Here is a 16241-nt window from a genome sequence, read left to right on the forward strand (position 1 = left end):
AAGGTTTGCAACAGAAAATTAAAATCTGTGTTCTAGTTGAACAAGTTAAGGTAGAATTTCCCTGTTCGAAAATGTTTTCTCATTACTGTCCTGGAATAAAAGAAGAATCATAATATAGACTTAATATAGGCTCATTGTCGATTTCTGGATATTTGAGAAAACAGGATAGACGGAGTTATTAGTTGAACTCTTCATTGACTACATTTACTGAGGGGGAGAGAGGAGTAGCTCCTCTCTCCCCCTCAGCCAAGGTTGAAGGTACCGGAAACCACATATGGAGAGAAAAGACAGGAGTGCCCTGGTGATAATTCAAGGGTAATCGTTCAAGATTGATGTGGAAATTGGACATCATTTCATGTCCCGAGGATGTTGGGAAATTCCTTCAAAAACAGCCACTAGGGGCAACAGTGAGTGCTATTACCATCAAATAGGCTTGGTGTTTGTGGACAGGGGAGGAGGATGGGTGTAATTCCATGTTTCTCGATTTGAAAGTTGTGTGTTATCCCAGAATGTGTGCCTAAACGTAACCCTTAACTTCGAAATGTGAAGTTTGGAGAAATGGAACGATACAGAGCAGCAGGAGAAACAAAAACACGTTGAAACTGTATGTTTGGAGAAACGTTTACATTTTACATTTGGTAACATGGATGAACATCTTATTCTGCAGTGAGACTGTGAGACCTTTTTGCATAATTCATGTTTTCTGGATCTTTAAGTCATTTATACATTGATTGGATGGAGATTTATCTGGTTCTATAACTACAATAACTAACCTGCAATGATCCCAATAAGGCCAGGTCTGTCAGAAAGTGCTGCAGTTTCTTCCCATGCTCACTCTCTTGCTTGTGCCACACACACACTTAGATTTTTTCTAAGTTTTATACATTCATCTTATTTTGTGAGTTTCATATTTTGGCAAATGTTGTTTTTCTGAAAGGGAGGACCTCAGTAGGGTGCATGGAAAATGAAATACCCCCTCATCTCCTAGCAACGCCTTAGCGTCAACAGTCTTGACAAGTAGCCTAATATATGGTGCACAATAAATACATCTACTGACATTTAGATGCATGGTGATGAATGCAAAGGAAATATAAATAAAAAAGGTTATCACGAGCTGTGTTTGAATCATTCTATAACATTTAAACTGTGGGTGACTGAATAGGCCTACAGGACACGTTTCATTGTAATCAACCGATTCATTTACAAAACAGAATAGAGGCCTTGTTTTAGGCTGGTTACTTACACTGCCGCTGCTCATCCCTGTAAAAACCTAAACCTAGAACGGTGTATTTTAGCACATTTGCTGTGCGTTAAGTTTCGCTGTCAAACCTACATAAAAAAGATGCGATTGCAAACGCACATATCCCTTCTCTTTTTTTTCATTCGTCTTCATTTAATTTATTCAGCATCATCAATTAATGCGTCTTTCTGCGATACAATTAGAAAATGTTGTTTAATTAAAGACAGAGATCTACATTATGGATCTTGTTTCGGGAGACACTTGTTTTTCGAGCTCATCTCTCAGGCGTTGTCTAACACACGCAAGGAATCATCTATATATTCCCGTAACAAAGAACGTAGGATAAATGCGGGTCTTGGCATATGTGGACCTGTTGGTTAGGCCTATACATTTAAGCCTATGGTTATTTTAGAAATAAGTATGATGGCCAATTAATGAATGGGGTTTGAATATTTGCTTGAAAATTGTCTACTTTTATCATGAGTTGGCAGCCAAGTAGAAGTTATTGATTGTGCCTTGTTGACTGGTGGATCTTATGAAAGCAATCAGCTCTCTACCAATTAGGGCATGGACAGGTGTGGCTGCCACTGACAGTCAAAAATGGTGCCAATCATGGATGAAGTTTGATGAATTGCAAAAGAAAATAGAGAAAGATAAGGAAATAGAAATTAAGTTACTTTTCACTACACCTTTACACAATACCAAACATGACCATACCTTGTACAATGAAAGTTAGGGCTATCAAAATCATTCTGTGGTGAGTTTTATGAGGTGAATGTGGTAATATCTAGTCACATTAATAGAATAGGTCGTCCATATATACATTTGAATTCCTCACTTCTACCAATATTTCTTCCAGCATACTGTTACTCTGTGCTACACTCAGTACTCCAACTCCTGTACCAGTTGGTAAGTTTGATTTACAGTACTGTTGTTTATTTACTAGGAACCAAACAGAACCAACAGGGGAGGGACCTACTTGAACTTTGTCCAATGTAAACTCTAATTTTCATTGTACAACGTTTTCTGTTGGGACTAAACGGTTTCTGTTGCAAAACGTTTTGAACTAATGGTTACACCCCTGGGGGGTATTCAGTATGCCAATTCTGAATTATTTTTGCAACAAATCATATACTCCAAATGGAAAATGTTTTGAAACAATAGTTTCTATTGGATAAAATTCAGGTTGGTCCCTCTCTGTTACGCTTGCACTGTTTGTTTCTTAAATAGCAAACTGTCTCCATTGCAGGACGTAATGAATACAGACAGCCCTGCTCTCACCCACCATATTCTCTCACTAGAACTATGTCATATGAGTGTCGTCCCCTGTTGGCCATTTATAGCATAACCTTTCAATACAGTAAAGGAGACTTCTGCCAAATAGATTTCTAGGAGAGACGGAGACCCGCACACTTGTCAAACGTGGACAAATCCAAAACTGAGACTCCAATGCAAAAATGGAGAGGATTTATTTGGATATCATCCAATGAAAGACTCACAATAAAAGTGAATCTTAGATTCATGCATATCTAACAGGATTTGAAAATAACCCTGAAACAAGAACACAATAAAACAGTACATAATCGTATTATTCATTCACCATGTTGTTATTGTGATTGAATGTGGTTAATTTCGGTGTCATAGAGAGACGGATACGCCACAAACCTCATCTGTTCAATAAACAGCATGCCACTGTGTAGTCAGCCTCTTCGCTTTGATGGCTGATTCGTACTGAACAAAACATGTTCTGTGTCAATGAATTCATGCTAATGATTCCATCTGTCTTGTGTTATAGGAACATTCCGGTCTGAGTGTCATGAGCGTCACTTCTGGCTGTTTGTCAGGTCTGGCTTCCTTGGCATTATGAGCCGATTCGACGTTCAAGGTGCGAGTGTAATATTATTGGTTGAATTATGGATACAGCCATTATTTTACCCAACTGCCACTGGTGTGTTGTACTTTTACATTTTTATTTAGCTAGGCAAGTCGGTTGAGAACAAATTCTTATTTTCAATGACGGCCTAGTGGGTTAACTGCCTCGTTCAGGGGCAGAACGAAAGATTTTGACCTTGTCAGCTCGGGGATTCGATCTTGTAACCTTTCGGTTACTAGTCCAACGCTCTAGGCTACCTGCCGCCCCACTACTTGATCATCTTAAACTGAATTTGTCTAGAATGTGAATGTTTCGGGGAGAACAAGAATGTCATCTGACTGTAGAGTAGACCCATAGAGATAGTTAGAGGACGTAACATTGTATCGGTCCCATGGCGTCCGAGAGCATGGGCAGTGCCATTGAGGCCATATCCATTTCGAAGTAGTCATTTTTCTTCTACTACTTCTATGAGTTCGTAAACAAACTGACGGGGTGCATACTGCCGCCTGGAGTGTGTAGGTACTAAGCCCGGGTTGGGGATTTACTACCACCTGCAGTTACGGAATGTTTGCTCACAAGTACAATTCATTGGCTTATCTCTCCTGATGACCTGGATGGAATTATTTGGTCCTTCCTTAACCCATAGAAAGTCCCACCCAGTTGACTATTTGAAAATGGTGAAAGTCCTCAATGGAGCTGCCCATGCTAAAACTGGCTTTCTGGGCACTTGAGTCCTCTATCTATCTCGGTCCTTCTGTAGCTCAGTTGGTAGAGCATGGCGCTTGTAACGCCAGGGTAGTGGGTTCGATCCCCGGGACCACCCATACGTAGAATGTATGCACACATGACTGTAAGTCGCTTTGGATAAAAGCGTCAGCTAAATGGCATATATTATTATATTATATATATTATATTATTATATTATTATATTATTATATTATATATTCTATGAAGACACCATAACCAGCTGCACTGTGAATATTGACGCTTCCTCTAAACCGCTGTCATCAGACCACCAAGGAGTTCACTTCCTGTCCGGCCGAAAGGCCACTGAGTGCGGCTACACCATGCTCTTCAATCCCCACGGAGACCTGGTGTTCCGTGCCTCGTTCCTCGCCTGCCACGTCAACAACCAGGTGAACTTGATTGACCCATAATGGATATATATTCAATATACTGGTATATGCAGTCAAATTCGGATATTTAATGAGTCGTGTAAGAATCAGCATGTGTCGAAATCAGGACTCGACTGTCTAGAAGCCAAATGGTCCTTCCATCTAAATGATCAATATAATGAATCCAAGTTAATTAGCTTGACTTCCAGCTTGTTTTCTGATTGAATGGAATTGAATAAGAACCTCTCCTGTGCAGGGGGACTCGGAGTTCCGTCTGAAGGTGTGGTTGGTGACCCGGCAGGTGAATGGGAGGGACCTAGGGTACCCCTTCCTGCTCCACTGCTCAGCCCAGTGGCCCTGGGGCTTCCGGGAGTTCGTCTGCGAGGAGAGCTACATGGAGGTGACTTACAGGTCCATCAGATCACAATAGAAAAGACATGTACTGTCCATCTCCGCATGGAACTTTTCCGAACTTACATGTTTCAAATCGCTTCTGTTTTACACTGCGTCTCTCCTTTAATTGTTCTCCAAGGTGTCCATAAATGGACCGGTCCCAGCTGCATTACACTCTGGGCAGGAGAAAAAGGAGGTGGGAAAGAGCGGCATGATGTTCCACAGACCAGGCCACACCAAGGAGGAGGTTAGACCCAGGACCATGACGGAGGCCAGTGCCCTGGGCTACCACATCTCTGAGTCAGGCTCCAGGATTATCCTGCGCTGCCCCTACTCTTCACCCCTCTCCTACACCATCAAGGTACTTCTGACGAGGGTGTTTACTGTGCTCTGTTTGCATGCGATATGAATATGCTGGTATACATGTTATAGTAACTCTTGTCTTTCACTTGACCACGCCTACACAGGAGAAAGGGGTTGAGTTGGAGGTGGTCAATGCTACCATCCTGTACCCACATCAAGGGAAGGTCCTTGCCATCGATGCCACAGTGGCCTGCTCCATGAGTATGTGGCCTATTTATTAGGGAATACAAATGACAAATCTTAGCTTTGACTTTAATCCTATTTGCAATCCTCTTTTGAACCTACAATCTCCTTATTCTTACCACTTTTGTCCTGTCTCCCCCTTTCCATCCCTTCCTTAACTCCTCCAGATGAGGCGACAGTGGATGGTACCCACCTGCTCTGGTCTGTCCCCCATGTCCTCTCCCCCCTGGTACATGGGAGATTCAGGGACAGGGGCATGAGAATAGGGGTGGAGACGCTTGCCCTGAGTGAGTCTGTGATCAAGGACAGGGGGTATGAGATAAGCTTGAGGGATGGAGTGGTGGAGGTCAGCGTTCCATTCGGAGCCGAAGGAACACACATTAAGGTACACACACACACACACACACATGCATAAATGCATGCACACACACACACACTCAACTGCTCTTTCTTGTCCCAGAGTGGTGTGTTGGAGGGCCAGTACAGCCAGTCTCTGTCTGTAGACCTGTTCTACATGCACCAGTGGGAGGATGACCGGTGGCCCCTCACCCAGCATCGCTCCTTCAGGTTCCTCAAGACCGCCTACGTCCCCCGGACCCCCATACTTACAGACAGTCAGTATCCATCTACTACAAGTATTAATGAGCTCAAGGAATGACAGGGATTGGTCACATCCGAACTCAAATATGAATCTCTGCTTTGAATGAATTCGGACAAATTTGCGATATTACCACAATGGTTGGCCTCTGCTCGAAACTGGCATAAGTTATAAACCAGGCTGGAGGCTGCATATTTATGGGATAGATGGCCACTAAAACCCAAAACAGTTAACATTAATTTGCAATAGTTCAATACCAATCTATTTGCATGCTTTGATCATGACTCCACACCCACTAACTCTGTTCCCTCCCCAGACACCATATCGTCCCAGAAGCTGTTCTCTGTCTCCCTGGGTGTGTTCCCTCCTGACGTGTCCCTCCACAACGTCACCGGGGGGAGGGAGGGGGACACTTTGTCCTGGGTCCAGGTCCCCTACCCCAACGGGTCACATTCCTACCAGCTTCATGCCCCCTTCTCACACTCCTCCGTTCTTCAGAAGGTGAGACTAATGGAGAGGCAGAGAGAAGCACCAATTGTAGAGATGTACACTGAGTGTACAAAACATTAAGAACACCTGCCCTTTCCATGACATAAACTAACCAGGTGAGTCCAGATGAAAGCTTTGATTTTTTTTATTAATGTCACTTGTTAAGCCCTGTCTAAACCGGCAGAGGGGAGGTTCTACTAAGCTATATGGAATTGTTTTCAGGTCATACCAAGGATCATTTAGCTATTTGATTTAGAATTGTAAGTCCCTTTGAAGTATCCCCAAAAATAATTGAATGAGCATTTGAATTTGGCCTTACTTCTATTAGCCCATTCAAACGCATTGAATTACAGAATGTTCCCAAAATACATCTAAAGGACATTTGTTCTGAAGTGTCTGACCTATATCTGAGAGATATAGGAAAGATCCATATATACTTCCATTAAAAAAAATTCAACTGGTACCGTGGCACATTCAGATTAGTGCTGTGAGGCAGTGGGCCTCACAAGAGTCTCACCTTTCCACAGAGGGATCATATTAGATAAACATATGTCTCTAGTTTAAACGGACAGATTATTACGGGGATTTTTTGTATTATTATGCTAATTAGACTTGTGGGATTAAATCCACTTCAATCAGAGTAACCATAGGGGAAGAGTTTAAAGAAGGATATTTTTTAAAGCCTTGAGACAATTGAGACATGGATTGTGTATGTTTGCCATTCAGAGTTTGAATGTGCAAGACAAAAGATTAGTGCCTTTTGAACGGGCTATGGTAGTAGGTGCCAAGTTTGTGTCAAGAACTGCAACGCTGCTGGGTTTTTCACACTCAACAGTTTCCTGTGTGTGTTTCAAGAATGGTCCATCAACCGATGAGGTGCATGCACGGACCGATAGGACGCATGGGGCGTGACTAGCTCTGTTTTCTACCATCAAAACTGTGGTTGTATGTTGAAACTGGACAACATAGTTTAAATTATAGATCAATATATCCCCAAGCAGCCTGGAGAGTGTGAGCGGTCAGTTTTATATACAACAGCGAAACAATCTGTGGGTAAAGCGACGCTGCAACTCAAACCCAACAAGCCAAGGCTTCTCTTTGAGAAGACAAAGAGCCACTTGGAGATTAAAATGAGAGCAATGAACAGCTGAAGGATATCCAGGAAAACATAGCTAAAATGCTCTCAATGCTCCCCAAAACAAATGGTCACAACTTGATGTTAAAAGTAGATTTGCTCGAAAGGAGAGTAGTCTATCGTGTTGGATGAACTGGACAACAAAATGAGCCTTCTGGAAACAAAGGTGCAAACCTTTTTAGAAGATGAACTGGACAACAAAATGAGCCTTCTGGAAACAAAGGTGCAAACCTTTTTAGAAGATGAACTGGACCAGCAATAAAACTGAATGAGACAAAAATAATGAACGTTGTTCCTGCTGGAATATGAGAAAAAAGGAGACCTTTCCAGCTACGTGCTCAAGCTGATATTGGATAAGCTTGTCATGGATGCATCACCGAAAGATCTCGAGTGACGCCATCGGATCGGCGTGAAACAGAAGAATGCTGAATGCCCTCTTGTGGTAATCTTTACGCTGTGGAACTATCAGACCAAAGTTGACATTCTGAAGGTACAAGGGGGAAAGAAGATAAAAAAAATCAATGGCCACACTACAGACCCGGATTCGATCCCAGGCTGTGTCGCAGCGTCGTCCTGGTTAGGGGAGGGTTTGGCCGGCCGGGATGTCCTTGTCCCATTGCTCTCTAGCTACTCCTTGTGGCGGGCCAGACTCATGCATGCTGACTTGTGCCTGTACAACTGAGTCGCCAGTCGTACAGCTTTTCCTCCGACACATTGTGTCAAGAAGCAGTGCAGCTTGCCAGGGTCGTGTTAAGTAGGACGCATGGCTCTCAACCTTTGCCTCTCCTGAGTCAGGGAGGAAAAGAGGAGATTGGGATAAACTAGGCCTGGGTGGGTAAGAGGGGGCAAGGAAGGGAGGGTGAGATGAGCTTGGCTTGGGTGGACAAGGGTGAGTAAAGATGGGTTGGGATAAGCTTGGTTTGGGGAGAACTGGGAGGGGGTGATGGTTTGGGAGAGCGAGAAAAGGAAGGACTTAATTATACTACAATGTAAATGTATTTTTTTTGTGACTTGTAAAGTCATTGTCAAATGAATGAGTTCTGGACAGATTAGGAAAGGATGACGAATCATTATTCCTTGTCATAACTAAGATTCAATGGTGATTGTTGGTGAGAGGGGCTTTAGGTGGGAAATTGGTCACTGGGAGGGCATCAGATACTTCTGAGGTGTGTGTGGGGTTCCATCATCCCCTTTCAGTCTGTGGGCCCGGTCTCCCCAAGTAGACCCCCACCAGCCACTATAATTTCTACGGTAACACAAACTGACGACAGTACCTAAAGTGGCAGTCTTTCTCCAATGTATTTATAATGAAATGGTCCACAGTTTTAGTACAGGAGAGGAGTTGGAGCTTAAAAGCCCTAAGGCATAGCTTCTCAAGTACAAAGATGCACTTGACTTTTTTTTAATGTTAAATGTCTGCTCAGACCACACACTCTATATATTTAATGTATACAATAACTGTGTATTTATACTATGATCCTCCCATTCTAAGGAATGCCCACCACCCTCATGTCTGCTAACATGTTTTATTCGGTTCTTCTACAACAGACGGAACAGAAGGTTAACTTTTATTTTTTACAAGTAAAGACCAACAAAATCCAATTCATAACGGGCTCCATGACGGGGTTGGGGAGCATATGGTTGTGGAACATTTTAAAGAGATTTTGGGCAGATGTGGGTATCTTGCAAGAGTTAATGGAGGCCTCTGCTGCAGAATTTAGAGAATGAACAGAGTGCATCTTCTGCACTGCATCGCAGACCCGGGTTCGATCCCGGCTGTATCACAACCGGCCGTGATCGGGAATCCCATAGGGCGGCGCACAATTTGGCCTAGCGTCGTCCCGGTTAGGGGAGGGTCTGGCCGGGGATGGGGCTTTACTTGGCTAATCGCGCTCTAGTGACTCTATGTGGCGGGCACCTGCAGGCTGGCCTCGGTCTTCAGGTGAACGGTGTTCCCTCCGAGACATTGGTGCAGCTGGCTTCGGGGTATGAAGGCACATCTAATAAAATCTTACAGATAGAATAAGCAATGCCATTCTAAACATTTTCAGAATGACATGGCTCCCAAAGTTTTTATTTTATTTTCGGTAATACCAATTACCCCACCAGACATTCTTTAAAAAAGTATACTCTGTCATAAGACTTTTTAAAAAATGGGCAAATCAAATTCATAGAATATGAAGGAAAGTTTTCCATCTTCCTAAATCTGAGGGTGGTTTTTAACCTTCCAGACTTGGAATTGTATCAACTCGCTACCCAAAACGTTTACTTGCTACATATAGTTAAATGCACCAACGAGAAACAATGGGTAGGCTACATATTAAAGATGTGCATGCTCATCCCCGGAATATTTTTACATGTCTATTTTCAAAGGATAAAGCTAAGAACATTAATTTCATAGTTAAACACTATAACAATATGGACAAAAATGAAACGTATTCTACAATAACCAATATCGCTCCCTAAAAACACAACCTTACGGAACAATGCTTGGATAGCTTTCAGAATTCACCGATTTTATTTGTATTTGATTTATAAAAATAAAAAAATTGGTCCACATGGAAAACTAAAGGCATGAAGTGGTAATAGGTACAATTATTTCCATGGCAGAATTAAAAATACATTTTGCACTGACCAATGTGGATATTTTCAAATAAATGCAACTTAAACGTTTTATCACAAAATGTAGCTTTGGACATTAGAGCAATCATGAGGGAATCCTATTTGAGTCAAAGGATATTCATATGATGGGTGAACTATACAAAACTTAGCCAACTGGCAATCTCAAAAATATAAACTATTGGAACCAAGACTTAAAAATAACTGATATTTGCACAAGATGGAGGGGTTGTTGGAACATAACTAACGGGATTACAGTTAACAAAAATGTATGCTTAATCTAGTATAAATTCATGTATTTGGGGGGGGTAACTCAATATTAGGAAGGTGTACGAATGTCTGGTATAGTCAGTGTACTTCAATTATGTACAGTATACATACCTCACTAGCAGTTTTTTAAAACTTTCATAATGTAATGATGCAATGTAACATGCTCTCCCTCTTATGTCAGTATATTGATGGGGGCTATAGGAGGTACACCCTCCCTCTCACCTTTTCCCTGACCATCTCACCCCATGGAGAGGTCTTCTACCATAATGCCACCATTGTGCGTGATGTTCAAGAGCAGACAGGTGATTATATATAAATACATCTCTTGACAGAGAGAATTAATACCAAATCACTTGAACTAAACTCATGGTTACCTGCCTCCCTGTCCTGTTTAAATCCCTCATTACTTCACTCTCTCCGACTCTTTTGCCATTATTTTCCTTCTTCCCCTCCTCTCCATGCATTCTCCCAGCCCCAGAACCTCCCAGGCTGGAGGGTAAGTGCACTGAGAGGGGCCTCCTGGTGCTACTGCACTACGGGGCCCTGGAGCGGAGCTGGGAGCTCTTCCTTGGGGACCGCCGGCTGGACTGGGAGCTAGTGGAAATGGGGGGATTCACCGTGGAAACAGAGGAGGACTACTTTAGTGTGGAGATCCCACTCTATAGTCCGGGCATGACCTACGAGGTGAGGAGGGATATCTAAGTAAATGAACTGGAGATTTGATTGTCCACTCAACTGGCACTTTTCTCATGTTTCTTCCACCTAAGAAATTAAAATGGTTCTTCAATTGTTGTGCTCTATTCTTCTCTTTATCTATCTCTGAAATCTTTAACCAAGAACATGTCTATACGGTGCATTTGGAAAGTATTCAGACCCCTTCCCTTTTCCAAATTTTGCTACGTTACAGCCTTATTCTAAAATGGATTAAATCATGTTTTTCCCTCGTCAATCTACAAAAAATAGCCCGTAATGACTAAGAGGGGAAAAAGGGTTTTTAGAAATTCTAGCAAATGTATTAAAAAAAATTAAAAACGCATATCTTATTTACGTAGTAAGTCAATGTATTGGACACTTTCATTATCAAAACCTGCCCTTCCTCTCTCATCCCGCTTGTAGGAAGTGAGTTTGCAGGGTGTTGTTGGCCGTCTGGAAGTAAGTGTGGTGGACATAGACACACTCAAGGTGGAGAACAGCCTCATCCATCGCTGCACCTTCCGTGTCAGAGAGTTACTGGGTAACACACCTGTGGTGTACTATTGAAAGGCTTGACTGACATGTCCTCATTCAAACACTGTTAAAACTGATCCCAGATCTCTCTTGACTTCCAGTGTGCTTACCAGAGGGGAGGATGGTAGTAGTGACTGATACGTCACGTACCATCCCGCCCACCCAGCCAAAACACACCACCCTTTTGGACCCCAGCTGTGTCCCCCAAGAGACGGACAGCGTCAGGGCCCTATTCAATTTCTCCCTGGATTCCTGTGGTTCCACTGCGACTGTGAGTGTGTTAGCACGTTGATTCATCATGTTACATGCCGTGGTGGGAAAAGTACTAAATTGTCATACTTGAATAAAAGTAAAGATACCTTTTTAATAGACTCAACTGACAGTCACCCAGTAAAATACTACTTGAGGAAAAGTATTTGGTTCTAAATATACTTAAGTAACTGGAATTGCGTATTTAAGTATCAAAAGTAAAAGTGTAAACCATTTCAAATTCCTTACATTAAGCAAACCAGACGGCACAATAAAAAATAAAAAATGTATTGACAGATAGCCAGGGGCACACTCCAACACTAAGATATAATTGACAAACAAAGCATTTGGGTTTAGTGAGTCCAACAGATCATTGGCAGTAGGGATGCAGGTTAGGTCAAATGTTTGGAGTAAAAAGTTTTTTTTTCTTTCAGGAATGTAGTGAAGCAGAAGTTAAAGTTGGCAAAAATATAAATAGTAAAGTACAGATACCCCCCCCGAAAACGACTTATGTAGTACTTGAAAGTATTTTTACTTAGGTACAGTACACCACTGGTTATGTGTTAAGTCAATCATACATGTTCTACCTCACCTAGGTTGAGGGGGATTTCCTAGTATATGAGAACCAGGTGCTGTTCCCCAAAGAACTTATCACCACGGATGACCCTCCCAGCCACAGAGACTCCCCTTACAGGTATAAACACACACACCACGTTTCACACTATTCAAATGGGAATGTCTACGTACATATATATATATATTTTTTTTTAGGCTGACCATCCAGTGCCGCTACCCTGCCATCGACACCGACATTGTCTCCATTGAACACCCTGTCCATCCAACCTTTGCCCTCTCACCTATGCTGCCTCTTAAACACACTCAAAGGGAGGCCTCCCGCAGTGGGCAGTATGTGGCAGGGGTGTGTGTGGCGATTGTTGTGATGGGAGCTTTGATTGCTGCTACATTGAAGATGCTCTGTTGCCCAATAAAAATGTAAAACATTTTTGCAAATCTGAGAAATTGGTTCATATCCCTACTATATGTATTTAATGAAATTAGCATTGCCTAGTAATAAAAAAAAAATATCAAAGTGCCAGAGAATGGCACACCATGTTAGTCAGAATTGGTTAGCCTCCAACCAGCAGAGTCTCTCACCTTGTTGTTGGTCCATATAGGGGCTCATTGGGAATAAACCTTGTGTTGATGCTGTCGGTAAGTCGGCTTTTAAAGTTTATTTTGAAACAAAATGGGCTGAAATTCCGGTTTGGTCAGCTCAAGAACTTGAGATGACATGGCATCTTAACAGGTAATATATAAATATAATAATATAATAATAATATGTCTTGGCCTTAATGCTGTAGGCCAGGATTTGATAGCTGATGCTGACAGGAAGTCTCTCCTGTAGTATCTCTGGCTCTCACTGTGCCTGTTAAACCAAATTAAAATCATTTGATACTTTTTTTTCAATACCTTTCCCCCCTCTAGATGGCATATATTATATTATTATTATAGATGCTAAGCAGTATGGGTCAGAGTAGCTGAGAAGGGAGCAGAAACCACATACACTGTAAATGAAACCTGTGCCTTGGTTCCCCAGAGAAGTCAGCTGTAAGATCTAGATGGAGGTATTGATTTGCAAATCTAAAATGTGTGTCTACGGATCTCTTTAGTGTAGTATCTAGTAGGGCTCTATCTGAACTGTGTCTGGGCCAGTGTATCGTCATAACCGTATAGGAGAATGATTCTTTATGTTCCCTTGTAGGTGTCAGGACATGTCGTTTTTCATTGTCTAGTACAACAGCAAATGACTGGACTGCTGCCCTCGCTACAGAAAGCTAAAGGCTATATTACATTTGGCAAATGCTCTTTTAGATGAGCTATACACCAGTTTGTGTTCCCAATACCATCCTGGGTGCCCAGTCTGATTTCATGCCCTGTCTTCTGTGCCCTCATCAGGCCCATAGCTTTGCCACATCTACCTTGCAGGAGGGGCAGCAGCTGACTGCCATATTCCTCTGAGCCTCAGTGGTGTTGAAATTCTAACCAGAAGGGAAGAGCGAGATTGTAGATTCCTCAACTTATTTTATTATAAGATTAGCAAAAATGGAGCTGGTTAACAATCCCACGACAGGTGCAACAGTGACGAGCCCAACAAACACGAGTTGGGTCTCTTTTGTCTGTGGCAGTTTAGCAGGTGTGAGGTCCATAGTGGGAGCATAGAAACAAGTGATAATGGTGTGAGGTCATAGTGGGAGCATAGAAACAAGTGATAATGGTGTGAGGTCCATAGTGGGAGCATAGAAACAAGTGATAATGGTGTGAGGTCCATAGTGGGAGCATAGAAACAAGTGATAATGGTGTGAGGTCATAGTGGGAGCATAGAAACAAGTGATAATGGTGTGAGGTCCATAGTGGGAGCATAGAAACAAGTGATAATGGTGTGAGGTCCATAGTGGGAGCATATAAACAAGTGATAATGGCAGTTTTGTTGCTCCTTTCTGCTGATGGAATTGTTTCTGCTGCTCAAACTAGCCTTTTCTCTTCATTTCTCCACACAGCTGTGCCCTTGAAAGATAGGAAAAGAACAGGAATGACCAAATACCTGGTCACTCTGACAGCCCTTTGTCTTGGCCAGGTGACTACAGTAAGTTACTCAGAAAAAGGGATGGGGACCAGGCTTCTTCTTACATGAGAGAAACAGACTATGGAAATTGACAGGTGTAAGGAAGGCTTATACAAATGAGGCTGATGTTTCACTCGCCCTACAGACCATGTTGAGGATTTAAATGTCCATTTATCTTGGGTGCACCTCATGTCTAGAGGCCTTTTCTCAGTGCATATTTACATTTAACATTAAATGTAAATATTAAACAAATTTATATTGCTTTAATCTTTTAAAATTAAGCTGGATAGGAAGCCACACAATTAGTGATTGAAATGGACCCTTCGTACTGTTGTTGGCAGGGACACTTACTCTGTTCTTTACTTCTTGGTGAACGGTGTGGCGGTGGTCCATCCAATACTGTTCTCCAGGCAGGATTGGTAGTCATGATGGTGGACTTGGTCATTTCGTGCAGCACTGGTAAGTATTTCAGTTCAATATCAGACCCTATCCATTCTAAAATCAGACCTGAAAGGACTGAATAGGCTTAAAAAGATGGCTTGATTGCCAAAATCTCTTTCTACTAACCCCGAGTCAGATTAACTGATGGATACCATTTTTCTTTATGGCTCTGCGTGCAGTTTGAAGTTGCTAACTAGCATTTGCGCAATTGCTAACAGGCGTTTCTACCTTACACTTCCTTAAAACTGCACGCAGAGATTTAAAAATGGTATCCATGAGTTAATCTGACTATTTGAGTCGTCCATGACTTCTCCTAGGCTGAGCGGGGCGCAAGGAATATATTCTGATCAGTCACTGGAGGAAAAGTGGATCAAGTCTGTGTTCCGCTTCAGGGCAGTGCTGTATGTATAGAAGGGAACAACGCAAAGATAGGGCTTCATCGGTATTTGTGAATTCTAATCCAGCTACAAGAAACCTTCCCAGTGCTCTGAGAAAAGGACGAAGTAGGGAAAAAACGAGTGCACTAGGCTACAGTGACTCTTAAAACCAGTTTATTGTAAATTGAGACTATCCTTTCCCTCTACCCTACTTTCCCCAAATAACTGATTTAGCAGTAGAAGTAGCTGATGAATGGGCTACATGGACACTGAAAAATAAATTTCAAAGGGAAACATATTGCATGCATGTCAAGTTGTATATCAGAATAGGATGGTGAATACAGGTGTAGGAGTGGCTGTGGATGCATAAAGTATGTTGGGAGAGAATGACTAAGTGGATACGTAAAGTTGGGACACGCTTGGTGAGGTAAAAGGTGGTGAGGGATGGGTTAGACTTGGGAAGGATGGATTTAACCATACGTAATTTTATTTTGGACTTGGAAACCTGCTGTGACATTGAGTTCTGGATAGATTAGGAAAGGATGCCTAGTCACTATTCCAGCTAAGATTCAATGGAGGGTGAGGGATTGGGACGGGTTGACAGGTGTGTGTGCGCTTAAGGACCCTGCAGACGCCTCCGAGTGGTCGGGTAGGCTGTTTAGTGTTTATCCGACTAGATAAAAATACATGGACCCTCCCAATTTATAAAACCAAAGTTGTGCCCCTGAATTAAAGCATGGGGCATGTTTAGCAATTGACTTGAGACAGCTGTCACCAATGTAGTTCATTCCAATCTGGGGGAATCACAGCACAACGTGCTTGCAAACTGCTCATGCAATTCAATTTTACACTTCAACGTCAAACTAGTTTAGTAAGAGTCTGACATACTAACTCCCCATTCCATGGAATGCCCACATGACGTTTAAATGAACCTTGTCTGTTCTAACGTTGATTTTTATTGGGGAGGAGACATGGTTCTTGAACATTAAGATTGTTAGATTTAAAGAACTGGGTTGAAGTGGCCTGATGCTACCTACTGTGGTGTA

At 42.3% G+C, this 16241-nt stretch overlaps 2 protein-coding genes across 3 annotated transcripts in view; both read left to right on the plus strand.

The window, feature by feature from the left end:
- Positions 1-16241, plus strand: part of LOC118369156 (chromodomain-helicase-DNA-binding protein 3-like) — a 367421-nt gene that overhangs the window by 118375 nt on the left and 232805 nt on the right. The window lies entirely within an intron of this gene.
- On the plus strand, positions 1792-12765 carry LOC118369306 (uncharacterized). 2 transcript variants are annotated; one of them, XM_035753758.2, is made up of 16 exons: positions 1792-2011; positions 2100-2149; positions 3036-3125; positions 4125-4249; positions 4485-4628; positions 4761-4982; positions 5089-5185; positions 5335-5552; positions 5628-5781; positions 6082-6266; positions 10460-10580; positions 10751-10962; positions 11395-11512; positions 11607-11776; positions 12351-12448; positions 12526-12765. In XM_035753758.2, the coding sequence occupies exons 1-16, from the start codon at positions 2007-2009 to the stop codon at positions 12749-12751; spliced, it is 2235 nt and encodes a 744-aa protein (XP_035609651.1). In that variant the 5' UTR covers positions 1792-2006; the 3' UTR covers positions 12752-12765. The 2 variants fall into 2 exon arrangements, with proteins under 2 accessions (XP_035609651.1, XP_035609650.1); XM_035753757.2 differs by having other exon boundaries at positions 1793-1997.

This window comes from Oncorhynchus keta, chromosome 35, assembly GCF_023373465.1.
Source record: "Oncorhynchus keta strain PuntledgeMale-10-30-2019 chromosome 35, Oket_V2, whole genome shotgun sequence".
Classification (NCBI taxonomy): domain Eukaryota; kingdom Metazoa; phylum Chordata; class Actinopteri; order Salmoniformes; family Salmonidae; genus Oncorhynchus; species Oncorhynchus keta.

What these genes read in the sequence shown, in the direction of transcription:
- LOC118369306 (XM_035753757.2), top strand. Translation starts at nt 1,948, where the DNA reads ATGACCATACCTTGTACAATGAAAGTTAGGGCTATCAAAATCATTCTG. An exon ending in CCCTCTCCTACACCATCAAG is followed by an intron (nt 4,983 to 5,088) that starts GTACTTCTGACG and finishes ACGCCTACACAG; the next exon opens with GAGAAAGGGGTTGAGTTGGA. An exon ending in CCGTGTCAGAGAGTTACTGG is followed by an intron (nt 11,513 to 11,606) that starts GTAACACACCTG and finishes CTTGACTTCCAG; the next exon opens with TGTGCTTACCAGAGGGGAGG.